The sequence below is a fragment of the Bison bison genome, unplaced genomic scaffold (assembly GCF_000754665.1).
Source record: "Bison bison bison isolate TAMUID 2011002044 unplaced genomic scaffold, Bison_UMD1.0 scf7180017853731, whole genome shotgun sequence".
In the NCBI taxonomy this organism is placed as follows: Eukaryota; Metazoa; Chordata; class Mammalia; order Artiodactyla; family Bovidae; genus Bison; species Bison bison.
In genome coordinates this window covers 67,081-83,741 of record NW_011484304.1, presented here as the reverse complement: position 1 = coordinate 83,741, position 16,661 = coordinate 67,081, and the positions used below count along the sequence as shown (strand labels likewise).

Genomic DNA, 16,661 nt, shown 5'->3' with positions numbered 1-16,661 from the left:
ACCACCTGCAGTGATTTTGGAGCCCAAAAAAATAAAGTCTGACACTGTTTCCACTGTTTCCCCATCTATTTCCCATGACGTGATGGGACCGGATGCCATGATCTTCGTTTTCTGAATGTTGAACTTTAAGCCAACTTTTTCACTCTCCACTTTCACTTTCAAGAGGCTTCTGAGTTCCCCTTCACTTTCTGCCATAAGGGTGGTGTCATCTGCATGTCTGAGGTTATTGATATTTCTCTCGGCAATCTTGATTCCAGCTTGTGTTTCTTCCAGTCCAGCGTTTCTCATGATGTACTCTGCATATAAGTTAAACAAGCAGGGTGACAATATACAGCCTTGACGTACTCCCTTTCCTATTTGGAACCAGTCTGTTATTCCATGTCCAGTTCTAACTGTTGCTTCCTGACCTGCATACAGATTTCTCAAGAGGCAGGTCAGGTGGTCTCGTATTCCCATCTCTTTCACAATTTTCCAAAGTTTATTGTGATGCACACAGTCAAAGGCTTTGGCATAGCCAATAAAGCAGAAATAGATGTTTTTCTGGAACTCTCTTGCTTTTTCCATGATCCAGCGGATGTTGGCAATTTGGTCTCTGGTTCCTCTGCCTTTTCTAAAACCAGCTTGAATATCAGGAAGTTCATGGTTCGCATATTGCTGAAGCCTGGCTTGGAGAATTTTGAGCATTACTTTACTAGAGTGTGAGATGAGTGCAATTGTGCAGTAGTTTATGAGCATTTTTTGGCATTGCCTTTCTTTGGGATTGGAATGAAAACTGACCTTTTCCAGTCTTGTGGCCATTGCTGAGTTTTCCAAACTTGCTGGCATATTGAGTGCAGCACTTTCACAGCATCATCTCTCAGGATTTGAAGGAGCTCAACTGGAATTGCATCACCTCCACTAGCTTTGTTCGTAGTGATGCTTTCTAAGGCCCACTTGACTTCACATTCCAGGATGTCTGGCTCTAGGTCAGTAATCACACCATCGTGATTATCTCAAGTCTTACTTTCCCTTAATTTTTGGTAATACTTTTGTATCTTGGTAGAACTTTTACTAAGTTTTCTAAAGGTTTACTGGGGTGTAATTCATATAAAATTGTTAAGTTCTGACAAATGTATAGACCCAAGTTGCCACCTCTCAAGGCAAGCTACAGAACATCGTCACCACTTAGAAAGTTCCTCCATACTTCTTTCCAAGGTCAATGGAACCTGAGCTCCCGACATAACTGCTCACCATAGATTAACCTGCCTGTCTCTGACCTTTAAATAAATGGAACCTCACCGTGTGTTTTTCTGCTCCCGCTTCTTTGACTCAGTGTGTTTCTGAAACTCAGCGGCGCCACTATGTTTCAGCACTTTTGTGCCTTTTTAGCCTGCTATTATAAGATGTGCAGTATTCCACTGTATAAAAATACCACGGATTTAATAAAAAGTTCAAACAAGACAAGCCAGTCATCCTTTCCATTTACCTCAAATTCTAGTCCTCTTACAGAAGAAAACAGTTTTAGCATGAATTCTTACATACTGTTTTTTTAATGGACTTATATTCACACATATGAATAAAAATTTGGTGCTTCTAACATGCTAATTAAGCGTTTCATTTCTAAATAACCTGATGATGGGGAAGGTGGGCAGCGGTACACATGACATAAGAATGGCCATGAAAATAAAAAAGAATGGCCAAGAGCTGATTTACTGTTGACACCGCTTGAGGATAAATGAAGTTCATTTAGCTCTTCTCTTTGCCTTCTTATGTTTGGAAATTTCCCTAATTAAAACATAAAACAAAAAAAAGCACCAAACTGAGCATATTGTTTGTTAATTTACTTTTTGCTCCTACATTATGTCTTGGATGCTTCCATGTCTGTATTTACAGATTTACTTCTGATTTCCTATGATATGGCTTTCCCACAGCCTATTTCACCACTCCCTTGTTGAGACACAAAGATTATTTCCATTTTTTTTTTCACTACTAAGGAGGTTATAATGAACAACCCTGTGTACCTGTGGGATGGTACCCCCAACCAGGGTAGAAGAAAAACAGAATGGTTAGGTCATGAGGCAAGCACATACTACGTTTTATAAGACTGATGAAAACTATCCTTCAAAAAGGGCTTCCCTGGTGGCTCAGATGGTAAAGTTATGTACCTAAAATGCAGGAGACCTGGGTTGTGGGTTCAATTGCTGGGTCAAGAAGATTCCCTGGCGAGAGAAATGGCAACCCACTGTATCAATGTATAGTCCCAACAAGCAGTGTGTGGCTGCATCCTTTCACCACCACACTAGTTATAAAGTATTTAATTTTTACTAATCTGACAGGTGATATTTATAAATGAACTGTTTAACTTTGTACTTCCTCCATGATAAATGAGGCTGTCCAGTCTTCACCTTTATCCATTTGTATTTCCACTTGTGCAATATGACTTAACCTTTTCCCATTTTAAAAATGTACTATTTGTCTTTTTATTATTAATTTTTAATAGGTCTTCAAATATCATGGATACTATCCTCTATCATTCTCTTTCACCAATCCAGTTGTTATCCTGCCCTAGAATTTTTTTGACCTTTTATTCTAATCTTCTATACTGGGTAGGTATTACTAAATAGTTTTTTTAAGTTGAAGGTAAAAATGCTTTTTATAAATAAAATCAAAATTGTGACATATTCTCATCATATTGATATGTGATTAACTTTTTTAAAAACACGGCAGGTTCATATGTCTATAGTCTATCAATTAATCTATTACTCTATTTAAAACTCTATATACACAACAGCATAAGATAAATAACAGTAGTTCATAAAACCAACTCCCAGAGAGTCATTTTTGGCCAATAATGACCACTGTATTTCACCGAATCTAAGACAGCTTCAGTTAGAAGGTGCATCATGACTTTCTGTCATTAAGACAGATTACACTCTCTACCAATTTAACTATGAGACACCACTGTTAGATATATCTCAATTTTCAGGGATGTTACAATGTTTTTAAAAAAAGTGTCTTCAAATCAATGCTACAATGAATATTCTCCCTATTAATTCCATTGAGACAAATTATCTTTAATGCTTGTTTTACTTAAACCAAAGAACTTCAGTCCTTTCACATGTTGTCTACAGTTTTCTAATGAAAATACTCACATCATCACAAGACATGTTGTATTCCGCTAACACAGTTCGACATCGAGCAGCTATACTGAATAAATACGGTCAAAGGAAAATTTGTATTTCAAAAGTAAGCTTTTAACAACACGTAGAGAGGTGCTTTAGTTTAGTTCAGAGAACAAAATTCAACTCATGATGAAGGATACATTGACGGTGCGACCACTCTCTTGTGAATCCCAGCGAAGAATAAGCCTATTAGAGTGATGCAGCTAATGGTGAAAAACGGATGGTTCCACAAGGATGTGAAGAAGGACACCTGTCAAAACAAGAGTTTGAAATATAAAAATGTTAAAAATCTTAGAACAGTATTGGTTCCTACTTCTTTACTTGTACATGAACACATGTAACATTTCATTCTCTAAAGTACGAGAATTTGGTGAGTTCCCTGGTGGCTTTTGGGCTTTCACTGCCATGGCCTGCTCCTTGGAAGAAAAGCTATGACAAACCTAGACTGTATTCAAAAGCAGAGACATCACTTTGCTGACAAAGATCCGTACAGTCAAAGCTATGGTTTTTCCCATAATCATGTCTGGATGTGAGAGGTGGACCATAAAGAAGGATCAACGTTTTTGAATTGTGGTGCTGGAGAAGACTCCTGAGAGTCAGCTGGACAAGGAGACCAATCCAGTCAATCTAAAGGAAATCAACCCTGAATATTCACTGGAAGGACTAATGCTGGAGTTGAAGCTCCAATACTTTGACCACCTAATGAAAAGAGCCAACTCAATGGAAAAGACCCAGATGTTCGGAAAGACTGGAGGGCAGGAGGAGAAGGGGTAACAGAGGATGAGATGGTTGGATGGCATCACCAACTCAATGGACATGAGTCTGCGCAAACTCTGGAAGACAGTGAAGGACAGCGAAGCCTGGCATGCTGCAGTCCATGGGATCGCAAACAGTCAGAGATGACTTAGCCACTGAACAAGGAACAAGAGGGATCTGGGATTCCGTAAGCTGCGAGGCAAGGCAAAAAAAAAAAAGGAATTTGAGGACTTTCCCAAATCCCAGTTCTTCCTATTGTTATGCTACACAAATTAATGTCTGTTTTAAATCTTCAATGCAGCAAAACAATATAGTAATATTCCCTCCATTCATTCCAAATGCTTGAACCATTACAAATTCAATTCTATAATTAAAAAAATACCCTACTGACAACATTTACTGAACCCTTCCTAGTGAGAAGTAATTTAAAAAGCGTAAGACTACAAGTTCCGTGGACTTCCCGGGCGGTCCAGTGGTTAAGACTCCATGCTCCCAGAGAAGAGGGCTTTGATCTCTGGTTAGAAAAGATTCCACATGCCAAGTGCCATGGCCAAAGAGAAAAAAAAAAAAGAAAAAAGTTCTGCAGGCGGAGGGATACTGTTCTGGGCATGGCATTGCTATTTTCCCAACACCTGAAATAGGACTTGGCAAATATTGGTGCTCAGGGGCTTCCCCAGTGGCTCAGTAGGTAAAGACTCAGCCTGCAATGCAGGATACACAGGAGACAGGGATTCAATCGCTGGGCTGGGGAGATCCCCTGGAGGAGGAAAATGGCAACTCACTCCAGTAATCTCGCCTGGGAAATCCCCTGGACAGAGGAGCCTGGCGGGCTACAGTCCAAAGGGTCGCAAAGAGGTGCACACGACTGAGCAACCACCCAGGCACATATAGGTGCTCAATATTGTTGAATGAATGGAGATGAAGCCTCTAATCTCAACAAAAACACAAGTCAGACATGATCTAGTTATCTTCCCTGTTAAAAAGCAGAAGTGATCAAACTGCATACACAACCTGGTCTCAGTCTAATCACTACCATTTTCCTTTTCTCTCTTCACCTGGCTAGCTCCTACATATCCTTACAAGACTGAGTTTCAGCATCACCCTTTCTTTCTGAAAGAAACAAAACATGAGTTTGGTTTTGAAGTTACTAGATTTAGATGGCCACAGGACATTCCAGTAGAAGAGAATAATTAGTAGCTAGCCATAAAAAACTACAGTTCAAGAGAAACAAAGAGCTAATTTCAGATATGAGCATAATCAGATGGTAGAAAAAAAACAGAACCATCCACAATTCTGAGACTATGTAGAAGGACAAGGGAACAGGATCCAGAATGGGAACAAGCGTAGGCACTGAAGCCAGACTACTGGGAATCAGAATGCAGATGGCGAAGGCAAGTATTTAGAGTCTAGAAAAAGAAATCAAGTGGACTAGAAACTAAATGGGAGCAACAGAATCAAACTAAGGGCATCTGTGCTCCACTCTCATACTAAGATGTGTGTACATGTTTCAAGACAGAGAACTAAACTTAAGGAAGAACAGTGGCCTAGCATGGTACTGCTTAAATAAATTTGTCAAGTGAAGAGATGACAGGTTGAAAACATCAGGAAGGAGAAAGCTCCCAGAAGGATGGGATCTTGAAGAAAGATTAATATTCCAGAGTAATGTCTTCTTAAACCCTTGAGGACAGTTCAATTCCCACAGGCTAGCTGTGTTTTATGAGCCCTGCACAATATTAGCACATACAGTGTTTTAGTTTTAATTAGGTTAGCATCCGCCTTCTTTCCTCCATGGCAACAGTCAACTGCACCCAAGTAACAATTTCCTCCTTTAGTCTGGGCACTCCTGTACTTTCCAGTTTGCCACATTCCCTCTCCCCTATGCCCCTCCACCTAGCCACTGGCTTTCGAGTCTGCAACTCTTCTTACAGACACAATCACTGTTTGTCAGGTTTGAAGTTATTAAATATTGAAATACAGAGTTGACATTTAGGCTAATACTTACATTCTCACCTAATTTAGAGAATTACATTAACTACAGAATTTTGAGCCTATTTCATATTACATTTAATTCTATGTTTTATTAAGATGTCAACTAGCTGAAATCAGCTTATGTTTTTCCCAATTAGAAGTCAGATTCATTTCCCAAGACAGACCTTTTGCTTGCCAGCCTCCTTCACTCTTCCCCTAAGGATGAGTACCAGCTATAAAGGGACACACAGGAGGGTTTCTTATCCATTATAAAAACCCCTCTATTAACGTGAAATCCCATCACCAACCTCCCCTGCTCCTATTCTTTTGTGTTTCCACCTCAGTGGATAAAGTCAGAGAGATTACATGGTAAATAACCCCCTGGTTGTCTGAACTGCCATTTAGACTGCTGACAAAAGTCTTATTAATAAGTTTTTCTTCTATATAACTTAACGGTTGTAAATAAAGCTACTGAAAATAGTTTATCTAGTTATAGTTTAAAAGGGGAAGGTTAATTTTGTGAAAATTACAATATCATTAATACCTAAAGAAAGCTGAACTGGGAGAAAAGAAACTTCGCTGAAAAACTGAAGATGATTACTTCCTTTAACAAAAAAGCTCAAGTTTTAAATTAAGGCACAAGTTGGTAGAAAGAGGTAGAAATTTCAGAAACATGCTATCATGTTTCATCAAAGGATGCTTCAAGAAATAACATTATGAAATCTGTTACTGCATTTGGCACAGCGATATTCTTGGTGTCCAATGGGAGATCTCTCAATGTCTCCTATATTAAACTTCAGGCAGATTTTTTTTTTTTTAAAGATAAAATGAAGTTGAAAAAGAAGGACTCTGACAGTTTAGGGAATTTACACATCTGTTCTCTTCATGATGAAAACCATGGAACTGGCAGTGACTTCAGTTCAGTTCAGTCGCTCAGTTGTGTCTGACCCTGCAACCCCATGAATCGCAGCACGCCAGGCCTCCCTGTCCATCACCAACTCCCGGAGTTCACCCAAACTCATGTCCATTGAGTCGGTGATGCCATCCAGCTATCTCATCCTCTATCGCCCCCTTCTCCTCCTGCCCCCAATCCCTCCCAGCATCAGAGTCTTTTCCAATGAGTCAACTCTTTGCATGAGGTGGCCAAAGTACTGGAGTTTCAGCTTTAGCATCAGTCCTTCCAAAGAAATCCCAGGACTGATCTCCTTGCAGTCCAAGGGACTCTCAAGAGTCTTCTCCAACACCACAGTTCAAAAGCATCAATTCTTCGGCGCTCAGCCTTCTTCACAGTCCAACTCTCGCATCCATACATGACCACTGGAAAAACCACAGCCTTGACTAGACGGACCTTTGTTGGCAAAGTAATGTCTCTGCTTTTGAATATGCTATCTAGGTTGGTCATAACTTTCCTTCCAAGGAGTAAGTGTCTTTTAATTTCATGGCTGCAATCACCATTTGCAGTGATTTTGGAGCCCCCCAAAATAAAGTCTGACACTATTTCTACTGTTTCCCCATCTATTTCCCATGAAATGATGGGACCAGATGCCATGATCTTAGTTTTCTGAATGCTGAGCTTTAAGCCAACGTTTTCACTCTCTTTCACTTTCATCAAGATGGTTTTTAGTTCCTCTTCGCTTTCTGTCATAAGGGTGGTGTGCCACTTCAGAGACCCTGGCAATTATGCTGGCCCAGATGGTCTATGGTATTAGTGAGCTGGTTTCCGTTCTGGTTCTGACGTCCTCCTGTTTTTTTCTGGTCTTGGCTGCTTAGTACACTTACATCTACTATTTAATCATAATGCTTACTGCAAAGTTGTCTCAAATGCTTTACGGGGTGAGGAAAGGCATTAACAAAAGTAACTCATAGAAGAAAATGTTGCTGTATAGTTTTTAAAAGTTGGTACTGATGATACTAAACGAACAAAACAAAATATAGTGTTTACAGTGAAATATGTAATAGGGAGATACATAACAACTGCATACAAGTTCAGAGATGAAAAGTAATTTAAGTAGTATTTCTTAAATCTTTTTCTTGGCAAAGATACTTGACCCGCAATAGCCAGCTGAAGTTTTTTCCAAGCAAATTAATATAAGGCATATTTTTAACATGATTAATATCACTACTAGTACTAATAGGAAGCATTTGATTAATACTTTACAAAAAACAAAGCATTGCTATAGCCATTGTCTCACTTAATCTATGAAAGATTTTAAATCAAAACTTCTACCTTTTGTGTCTCGGGATCTATTAACCAGTTCCAGGCACCAGTAGCTGTACAGACAGATACCACTATAAGAAGCACTGATGAAAGATAAACACGAAATTAGTAAGGAAATAAGCCATTAATGTGATACTACTACCAGTTCTTAATAAACAACAGCCAGAGGATGCAGCACTTCACTAAAGGGAAAATGTACTCCACTCAGGAATTAGGGAAACTTGCCACAAGACCTTGGGGAATTCTCTAAAACAATGTGAACCTTAGTAACTGAGGCGGATACTGTCCCCCTGAATTCTTTAGTCAGTATTTCTATAGATTTATGAAATTAAAAGCAGTAAGAACCAAAGTGGTAAAACTTTAATGTAAATTTCTGTTATGTGCTTTATGCTTTCTGCAGATTCAAAACAAAAAACACTCCCCACCAAAACCTCATTTTTTAATGTAAACAAACCAAACAAAGACTCTTTCATGAATGCACTGAGAACCTGGACTAAAGAATTCTGCCTTGCAGACAACCGCCTGTTGTTGAATTAAACAAAGGTCAGTGTTAGGGAGTGTGGAACACACCCATCAGTATCAGATTTTCTTTAAGGGACTTAAGGAAAGTTGGGGTAGAATTACTGACAGTACAAGTTAGAAAGATTCTTTCTCCTCATTAAGGTAGAATTATTTTAGAAATTCTAGATAGAGCATAAGTAAAACCTGAGAATAAATAGTATTACTAAAATACTATTATACTATTAAAAATAATACAGGGGCACCAAGACCTAGTTAATGTTCTAGAGACCAAGACAGTTAACTTTCTTTCAATTGGGATGCAAACATTTTAAAAAATTTACAGATCAAGCTTCAAAGACCAACAGAAATATTGCGAAACCTTAATTATCTAGAACCTCTGGTGATGCACTTTTAGAAGAGGCAAATCACAGAAAAACAATCTCATTTTAGTTATTTAATAATACTCAAAATTTCAAATTTATGCTCTCAGCTCAGAACAGATTAAACTCAGTTTCTTACATTTCTATATTTCCAATAAGAAATATACTAAAGTATACAGATTTTTCTTTTCTTAAAATGAAGCAAAATCATAATCAAACCCACCAGACAGGACCTCATACAAATGGGTATACTAAACAAGCTGATGTCGTTTATATGGAAGCACTGAGACTGTGAACCAGAGAAAAAGTGTATTCATTATATTACATTTTATACTCCTATACATTTAAAAAGATTCCCAAGTAACAGTGAAATAAGGTTTTCGGGATAATTCCTAGGTAAACGGGAGAGCTTGAGAAAAATCATTACTACTAGTGAATTCTGACCAATCAGAATTCCTGTAATGTATGATTAGCACTTTGCACACAGATTTACTAAAAATTACACAAAAAACCTTGACATAGGAAAAGACCCCTGACTTCAACAGTGCTCTTCAGTTCAGTCCCACCAACTGAATCCTACTTCAAAATAAAGGATGTCCTTCTTGGGCTTCCCTGTGGTTCATCTAAGAATCTGCCTGCAATGCGGGAGATCTGGGTGTGATCCCTGGGTTGGGAAGATCCCCTGGAGAAGGGAAGGCTACCCACTCTAGTATTCTGGCCTGGAGAAGTCCATGGACTATAATAGAGACCATGGGGTCCCAAAGAGTGGGACACAACTGAATGATTTTCACTTTTCACTCTTCTTGGAAAAAATTAGACTTCAGCAATGAACAGCCAAGAAATTAAGACTCTCCCAACATAAGTTACCAAAGTATTCTGCTTACTGATCTTATCACTTATATATTTGTCTACATTTCCTATTTCCTATATATTTCCATGCGGCAGTAACTACAATTCTTTCAAGTCACATTTTACAGTATTGGTGAATATCACTTCCTTTAACAAACTTTACTTCAATAGTTTATAGGCAAACTGTAAAACTGCTAAACAGATCACTGAAATTTTTATCACGTGTTCTGGTAACCAGATTTGCCATATATGTCTAACAAAATATATGTATTTTAATATAAAAATAAAAATTCAACCACACAAAATAAGACTATCCTTTTAGGGCTATCAGTTTCTTTTCTTAAAATTTCTTTAAAATGCTGTTATTTACAAAATTAAATAGATCTAAAACTGTCAAAACAAAAGGGAACCTTATGGTTTAATAAAGCAAGCATTTGTTTGCTTTTTAAGCAAGCATTCGTTAATCAAAAGTTTTACGTGAAAGCAAATCACTGCTAGGTAGAATAAAAGTATCAACTGTCAGCTTATTTTCCTTTAAAAAAATGTCTAAGCACTTACTTCTCCAACGTCCAGTGGCAGGTTGCAAACAATGAATATATTCAGTAAGTCTCCTCTCGAAAGCCTTGAGATCTAGGTAAAAAGATTTCAATTTTGAAATTAGCTACTCTTACTAGTCTGAATCTATTACGATGAATTTTAAATACTCTAACTGCTTCAGGTCTTGCACACCAACTTACACGTATGACTGCACTGTTTACTTCTTCACTATGACACCTTTATGCACTTGACAGAAACACTAGGTTTCTATAGTTCCAATTTCACATATAAGAAAACTAGCTGGTTCCTCGTAAAATGGTATGTGGAAAATCAGCAGCAGCCTCAGTCGGCGCCAAAAGCTAGAAATTTGGGGTTGCAAAAAAAGGATCAAAATCAAGTCGAGTTTTAACTCTGTTGGAATCAAGAACTCCGTATTTGGATAATGTCTTACCTAGGACCAAAGTCTCGATGCCCTTATGTTTAATTAACAGCTACGCTTTCAGTCTGCTCTTACTGGACTGATACAGCTAACGGAGGGGTAATGGAAAGACGCTCCCTTTTCCAGCCTCCCAAGAGCTTACAAGACGATCTATGTGGCACTTCTGGAGCGCCGACGCCTGGTTCTACAAGACAGGGGCGTTTAAGGTGTTCCCTCTGAATGAGCAAGGTAAGGTATCATTTTCAGTTGCGCTTTTCAAACTTTAAAAAGGAGACCAAGAAGCACTCCCTTACCCCGGCAGTTACCAAAAACCAAGGCAGGAATTAGGGATACAACTCTTAACGACTATCAGAAAAAAATAAAGTGAGTTAGCGCCCTACAAGGCACAAAGTACAACCGTTTGCTAACGAGTAAGAAATAGAAGTAACCGGGCGAGAAGCTCCCGGGTCCACGCAGGGGGAATGAGGGGGGAGCTGACGCAGCGCCTCTCCAGCGCCGGCGGAGGCCAGGCGCGCCGGAAGCAGTGCCTGGCCGTGTCCGGCCGCCCCTTGGCCCCTGGGCCGGCCCCCGCGCCCCCAGCTCCGGGCCCCGTCAGTCCATCCTTCGCGGCCTCCTCTCTCCCGACCAGTTCCCACGATTCCGGCGCCTCGAGAGCCCCGCAAGCTTCCGGGAGGAGTTAGGGAAGGACCCAGGAGGCGCACCCTACCTTCCGCCTGCTCCAGCGAGTTCATGTCGGGCGGCAGCTCCGGTCACCGGCGCGGCCCCGTCCGCATCTCAGCTCCGCGGTCCCTACCCGGCCCGCAGCGCCAACTCCCACCTCTAACCGCTTCCCTCCGCCCCTCTTCTTGGCACCGCCCCTTGAATAGACCCGCTACGCTTATTGGACATTTCCGCCAGACCCTATAACTAAGACGGCTTTCTACTGGCTAGTTCCCTCACGGTCCTCGGGCACCGGCGTTGGACGGTCAGCCAGAGGGACCAAGAGTTGTCGGCGGCTGAGTTGACGTGACACTAGCGCCGCCTCCTGCCCTGGGGAGGAACTGCAGCCTGTCCCGGAAAGTTCATTCATTCGTGTGTGTATTTCTAGTTTCCGGCTTGATTCTTTCATTACTTAAATAAGCCTGGCGTGCTGCAGTCCATGGGGTCGCCAAGAGTCGGATACGACTGAGCGACTGAACGACGACGAACCCTTTAAGTACACATTTCTCCCTTGGTTATTTTTTCTCATGACATCCAATTTTCATAAATCGTAAAATGAGCAAAGTGTTCTGGAACTTTAAAAAAAATCTGTAAGGCACTGACTACATTTATATTTGATTAAAACGCTTTCTTGCTCCTTTCCTTGTGGTTACTCATTCATTCAAGAACTATTGCATGTCTGGCAGGCACTGTATTTATCAGGGATTCAGTTTAGCAAGATAGACAAGATTCCTATCCTCAAAATGGAAGGGTTACAGCAGACAATAAACATGCAAATAGATCGTTAATTTCAGATAATCTTGGTTCTGTGAAGGAAGTAACAGGGTAATAGGATACAATGAGATAAGAGTGGGAGGTGGATGGTGGGGTGGTTGGTGGTGGGAAATGGAAACTAGTTCTGCTGCTGCTGCTGCTGCTAAGTCGCTTCAGTCGTGTACACTCTGTGTGACCCCATAGACGGCAGCCCACCAGGCTCCCCCGTCCCTGGGATTCTCCAGGCAAGAACACTGGAGTGGGTTGCCATTTCCTTCTCCAATGCATGAAAGTGAAAAGTGAAAGTGAAGTCAATCGCTCAGTCCTATCGGATTCTTAGCGACCCCATGGACTGCAGCCTACCAGGCTCCTCCGTCCATGGGATTTTCCAGGCAAGAGTACTGGAGTGGGGTGCCATTGCCTTCTCCGAACTAGTTCTAGGGAAGAGCTATTTAATACATAGGGCAGGACGTTTGATTTGAGAGCCCCAAAAAGCAACTGGCTATACAAAGATAGGTGCTAAGAAGCTCCAAGTGGCACTGGGATTTTTTCACTGTTGGTATTTTATTTACTCATCCTTCAGTTTTCCTCTTCCCCACTTGCTATTAGAACTGACACATTCTTGCCCATTACTTCACTTTGTAGTTTCCTTTACCCTAACACTTCCAGAGCCTTCCTCTGAGCCAAACCCTTTACATACATTATCTCATTTAGCGCTCCAACACAATCTTTTTTTAAACTGTGGGTCAAAACCCCTGAGAAGATCATGAAAGGCATGAAATGAGCCATAATTGTTATTTTGTAAATATGAGCTAAAGTAAAACTTAAAATATTAGCATCACTAGAAGTAAGAATGTGTCATTTCATGATTCTTTATTTTGTTTGTGTGTGTATTACATATGTGCTATGTTCTGATCATAATGTAAAACATATATGTAACTGAGCATTCCAACAAAAAAAAGGTTGAAAACCACCAATGTAGGTATTAATAGGCTCATTTACAATGAGAAAAGTAAAACAAACTTGCCCAGAAGTGTGTGTATCAGTCACACACTCATGCCACAGATTCATTTTCATCTGTGTTCAAAAAAAAAAAAAAAACATTGAACATGCCTTTGAAAGGGTGTATATTTTTATCCTGTTATTGGCACCTGCATGTATGGATCACGGGGGCCTGGGGAACAGTGAGGGGAGGAAGAGAGGAAAATAGGGGCTCATAGCCAGGCTAAAAAATTTTAAACCTGAAGTAATGGGGAGACCAAAGGATATAGATTTGTAGAAACATTATATCAATGAGATTTGTCAAGAAGATAGTTAACAAATATTTAAGGAATACATGTTTCAGACACTGGGATATAAGCCGAGAATGCAAAGGTCTCCCTCTGGGGTCTTCTGCCCTGTGTAAAAGATAGTGTTTAGTGTAAAAACAAAAGAACACTGAAGACCCTTAAAACATCAGTGATAAGATGAAGATCTGCTTCAAAGAGGGATAGCCAATACAATAACTAAAGTTTGTTCTATTTTCCTGGAGGTCTGGTGCTACATCTTTTATAGTTCAGGAGTATGTAAACCTCCTTAAACCCCACAGCAGCAATATGAACCAAAAGGTGTTATCAAATCCATTTTAGGGTTGAGTTTAGAAATAGGCAGATGAGTTGATTAGCTCCAAACACTTCCGCTGGGATTATCCTTGACTCTCTCTCCCTCTCTCTCTCCACACAGTGGATCAGATTCCATAGCAAATCCTCTTGGCTCTACCATCCACATCGATTTAAAATTTAATCACTTCTCACCACCTCTGCAGCTCCCACTCTAATCCAAGCCACCGTATAGCCTGGATTTACAGCTGTGGCCTCTCACCAGCCTCCTGTTCCCACCCTTTTGCCAAATAGTGATTTGTAAAATACTAAAAGATCACACGTTGTCCTCAGGAACTTCCAATGGCTTCTTGGAGTGACTACAACAGGGATCTTCCTGCCATCTCCATGGTGACACCTTCTAAAATAATTTTGACAAATTGTATGCCTCCTCACGTGTTTCAGAAGCTACATCTGAGATTTTCATCATGGACTTGAATCCTTGTAAAAGATGTATTTTATAGTATTGTAAATATTGACATTTGGAAGTAAACTCTTATGTGACTCTTTTAAAGGTATTCAATGGAATCAAAATACCATGGCAATTTGACACCCACCATCATCCCTTTAAAAATACATGAATATCTGCTATGAATATGGACATAAAAATTCTTTAAAGAATTAGCAAATCAGATCCAGCAACATATAAAAAGGAGTATACAACAAGGTGAAGTGTGATTTATCCCATGAATGCAAAGTTGGTTTGACATCAGACTTAGACAATGAACTTATGGTTTATGAGGGAGGAGGGTTAGGGGGAGGGATAGTTAGGGAGTTTGGGAGTTTGAGAGAACACATTGCTGTATTTGAAATGCATAACTGACAAGGACCTACTTTACAATTCAGTTCAGTTCAGTCGCTCAGTCGTGTCCAACTCTGTGCGACCCCATGAATCACAGCACGTCAGGCCTCCCTGTCCATCACCAACTCCTGGAGATCACTCAGACTCACGTCCATTGAGTCAGTGATGCCATCCAGCCATCTCATTCTCTGTCGTCCCCTTCTCCTCCTGCCCCCAATCCCTCCCAGCATCAGAGTCTTTTCCAATCAGTCAACTCTTCACATGAGGTGGCCAAAGTACTGGAGTTTCAGCTTTAGCATCATTCCTTCCAAAGAAATCCCAGGGCTGATCTCCTTCAGAATGGACTGGTTGGATCTCCTTGCAGTCCAAGGGACTCTCAAGAGTCTTCTCCAACACCACAGTTCAAAAGCATCAATTCTTCGACGCTCAGCTTTCTTCACAGTCCAACTCTCACATCCATACATGACCACTGGAAAAACCATAGCCTTGACTAGACGGACCTTTGTTGGCAAAGTAGTGTCTCTGCTTTTTAATATGCTGTCTTGGCTTGTCATAACTTTCCTTCCAAGGAGTAAGCGTCTTTTAATTTCATGGCTGCAGTCACCATCTGCAGTGATTTTGGAGCCCAGAAAAATAAAGTCTGACACTGTTTCCCCATCTATTAGCCATGAAGTGATGGGACCAGATGCCATGATCTTCGTTTTCTGAATGTTGAGCTTTAAGCCAACTTTTTCACTCTCCTCTTTCATCAAGAGGCTTTTTAGTTATAGTTTATTATTATTAACTACAGTCACTGTGCTGTACATTTCTAGAACTATTCATCTTATAACTAAGAATTTACACCTTTTCACCAACATTCGCCCATTTCCCCCATCCCTCAGCGCCTACAACCACCGTTCTACTTTCTGCTTCTATGAGTTCAACTTCTTTAGATCCTACATTTAAATAAGATAACACAGTAGTTTCCATGTCTAGCTCATTTAGAATTATATCCTCAAGGCTCATCTATGCTGTCACAAACGGCAAGATTTCAATCTTTTATATAGTCAAATAGTATTCCTCTCTGTGTGTGTGTGTGTGTGTGTGTGTGTGTGTGTGTGTGTAGCTCACGTTTTCTTTATCCATTCAACCACCAACAGGCACTCAGGTAGATTGTTTCCACATGTTGGCTGTTGTGAATAACACTATGATGAACTTGGGGGTGCAGATAGCTCTTTGATATACTGATTTCATTTCCTTCAGATATATCCCTAGAAGTGGGGTTTCTTTCTAGATCAAATGGTAGTATTTTTTTTTTTTTTGCCATGCTGCTCAGCTGGTGGGACCTTGGTTCCCTGACCAGGGGTTGAACCCAGGCCACAGCAGTGAAAGTACAGAGCCCTAACCACAGGAGCATCTGGGAATTCCCTATTTTAAATTTTTTAAATTAAATCTCTATACTATTTTCTAAAATGGCTGTACCAATAGCAATTTTATTCTTATTTTTTCATTATTATACATCTATGCACTGAAAAGAGCTTCCCTCATAGTTCAGTTGGTAAAGAATCTGCCTGTAAAGCAGGAGACCATGGTTCAATTCCCAGGTCGGGAAGATCCACTGGAGAAGGAATAGGCTACCCACTTCAGTGTTCTTGGGCTTCCCTTGTGGTTCAGCTGGTAAAGAATCTACCTGCAATGTGGGAGACCTGGATTAGATCCCTGGGATGGAAAGATCCCCTGGAGAAGTAGAAGATACTAAGAAGAGGTGGCAAGAATATACAGAAGAGCTATACAAAAAAGATCTTCATGACCCAGCTAACCATGATGGTGTGATCACCCACCTAGAGACAGACATCCTGGAATATGAAGTCAAGTGGGCCTTTAGGAAGCATCACTACAAACAAAACTAGTGGAGGTGATGGAATTTCAGTTGAGCTATTTCAAATCCTAAAAGATGATGCTGTGAAAGTGTTGCACTCAAT

At 40.3% G+C, this 16,661-nt stretch overlaps 1 protein-coding gene across 1 annotated transcript in view; it reads right to left on the bottom strand.

The window, feature by feature from the left end:
• The window catches only part of CNEP1R1 (CTD nuclear envelope phosphatase 1 regulatory subunit 1), a 14,716-nt gene extending 3,047 nt beyond the window's left edge, over nucleotides 1–11,669 (bottom strand). Inside the window, exons 1-5 of the mRNA XM_010855078.1 lie at nucleotides 11,516–11,669; nucleotides 10,392–10,463; nucleotides 8,113–8,186; nucleotides 3,302–3,411; nucleotides 3,132–3,186 (exon numbers count right to left, since the gene is read on the bottom strand). Of these exons, the coding sequence (XP_010853380.1) occupies nucleotides 3,132–3,186; nucleotides 3,302–3,411; nucleotides 8,113–8,186; nucleotides 10,392–10,463; nucleotides 11,516–11,540 (336 nt within the window). The 5' untranslated portion in view covers nucleotides 11,541–11,669. The remainder of the gene's footprint in view (nucleotides 1–3,131; nucleotides 3,187–3,301; nucleotides 3,412–8,112; nucleotides 8,187–10,391; nucleotides 10,464–11,515) is intronic.
• Nucleotides 11,670–16,661: the final 4,992 nt, after the last annotated feature.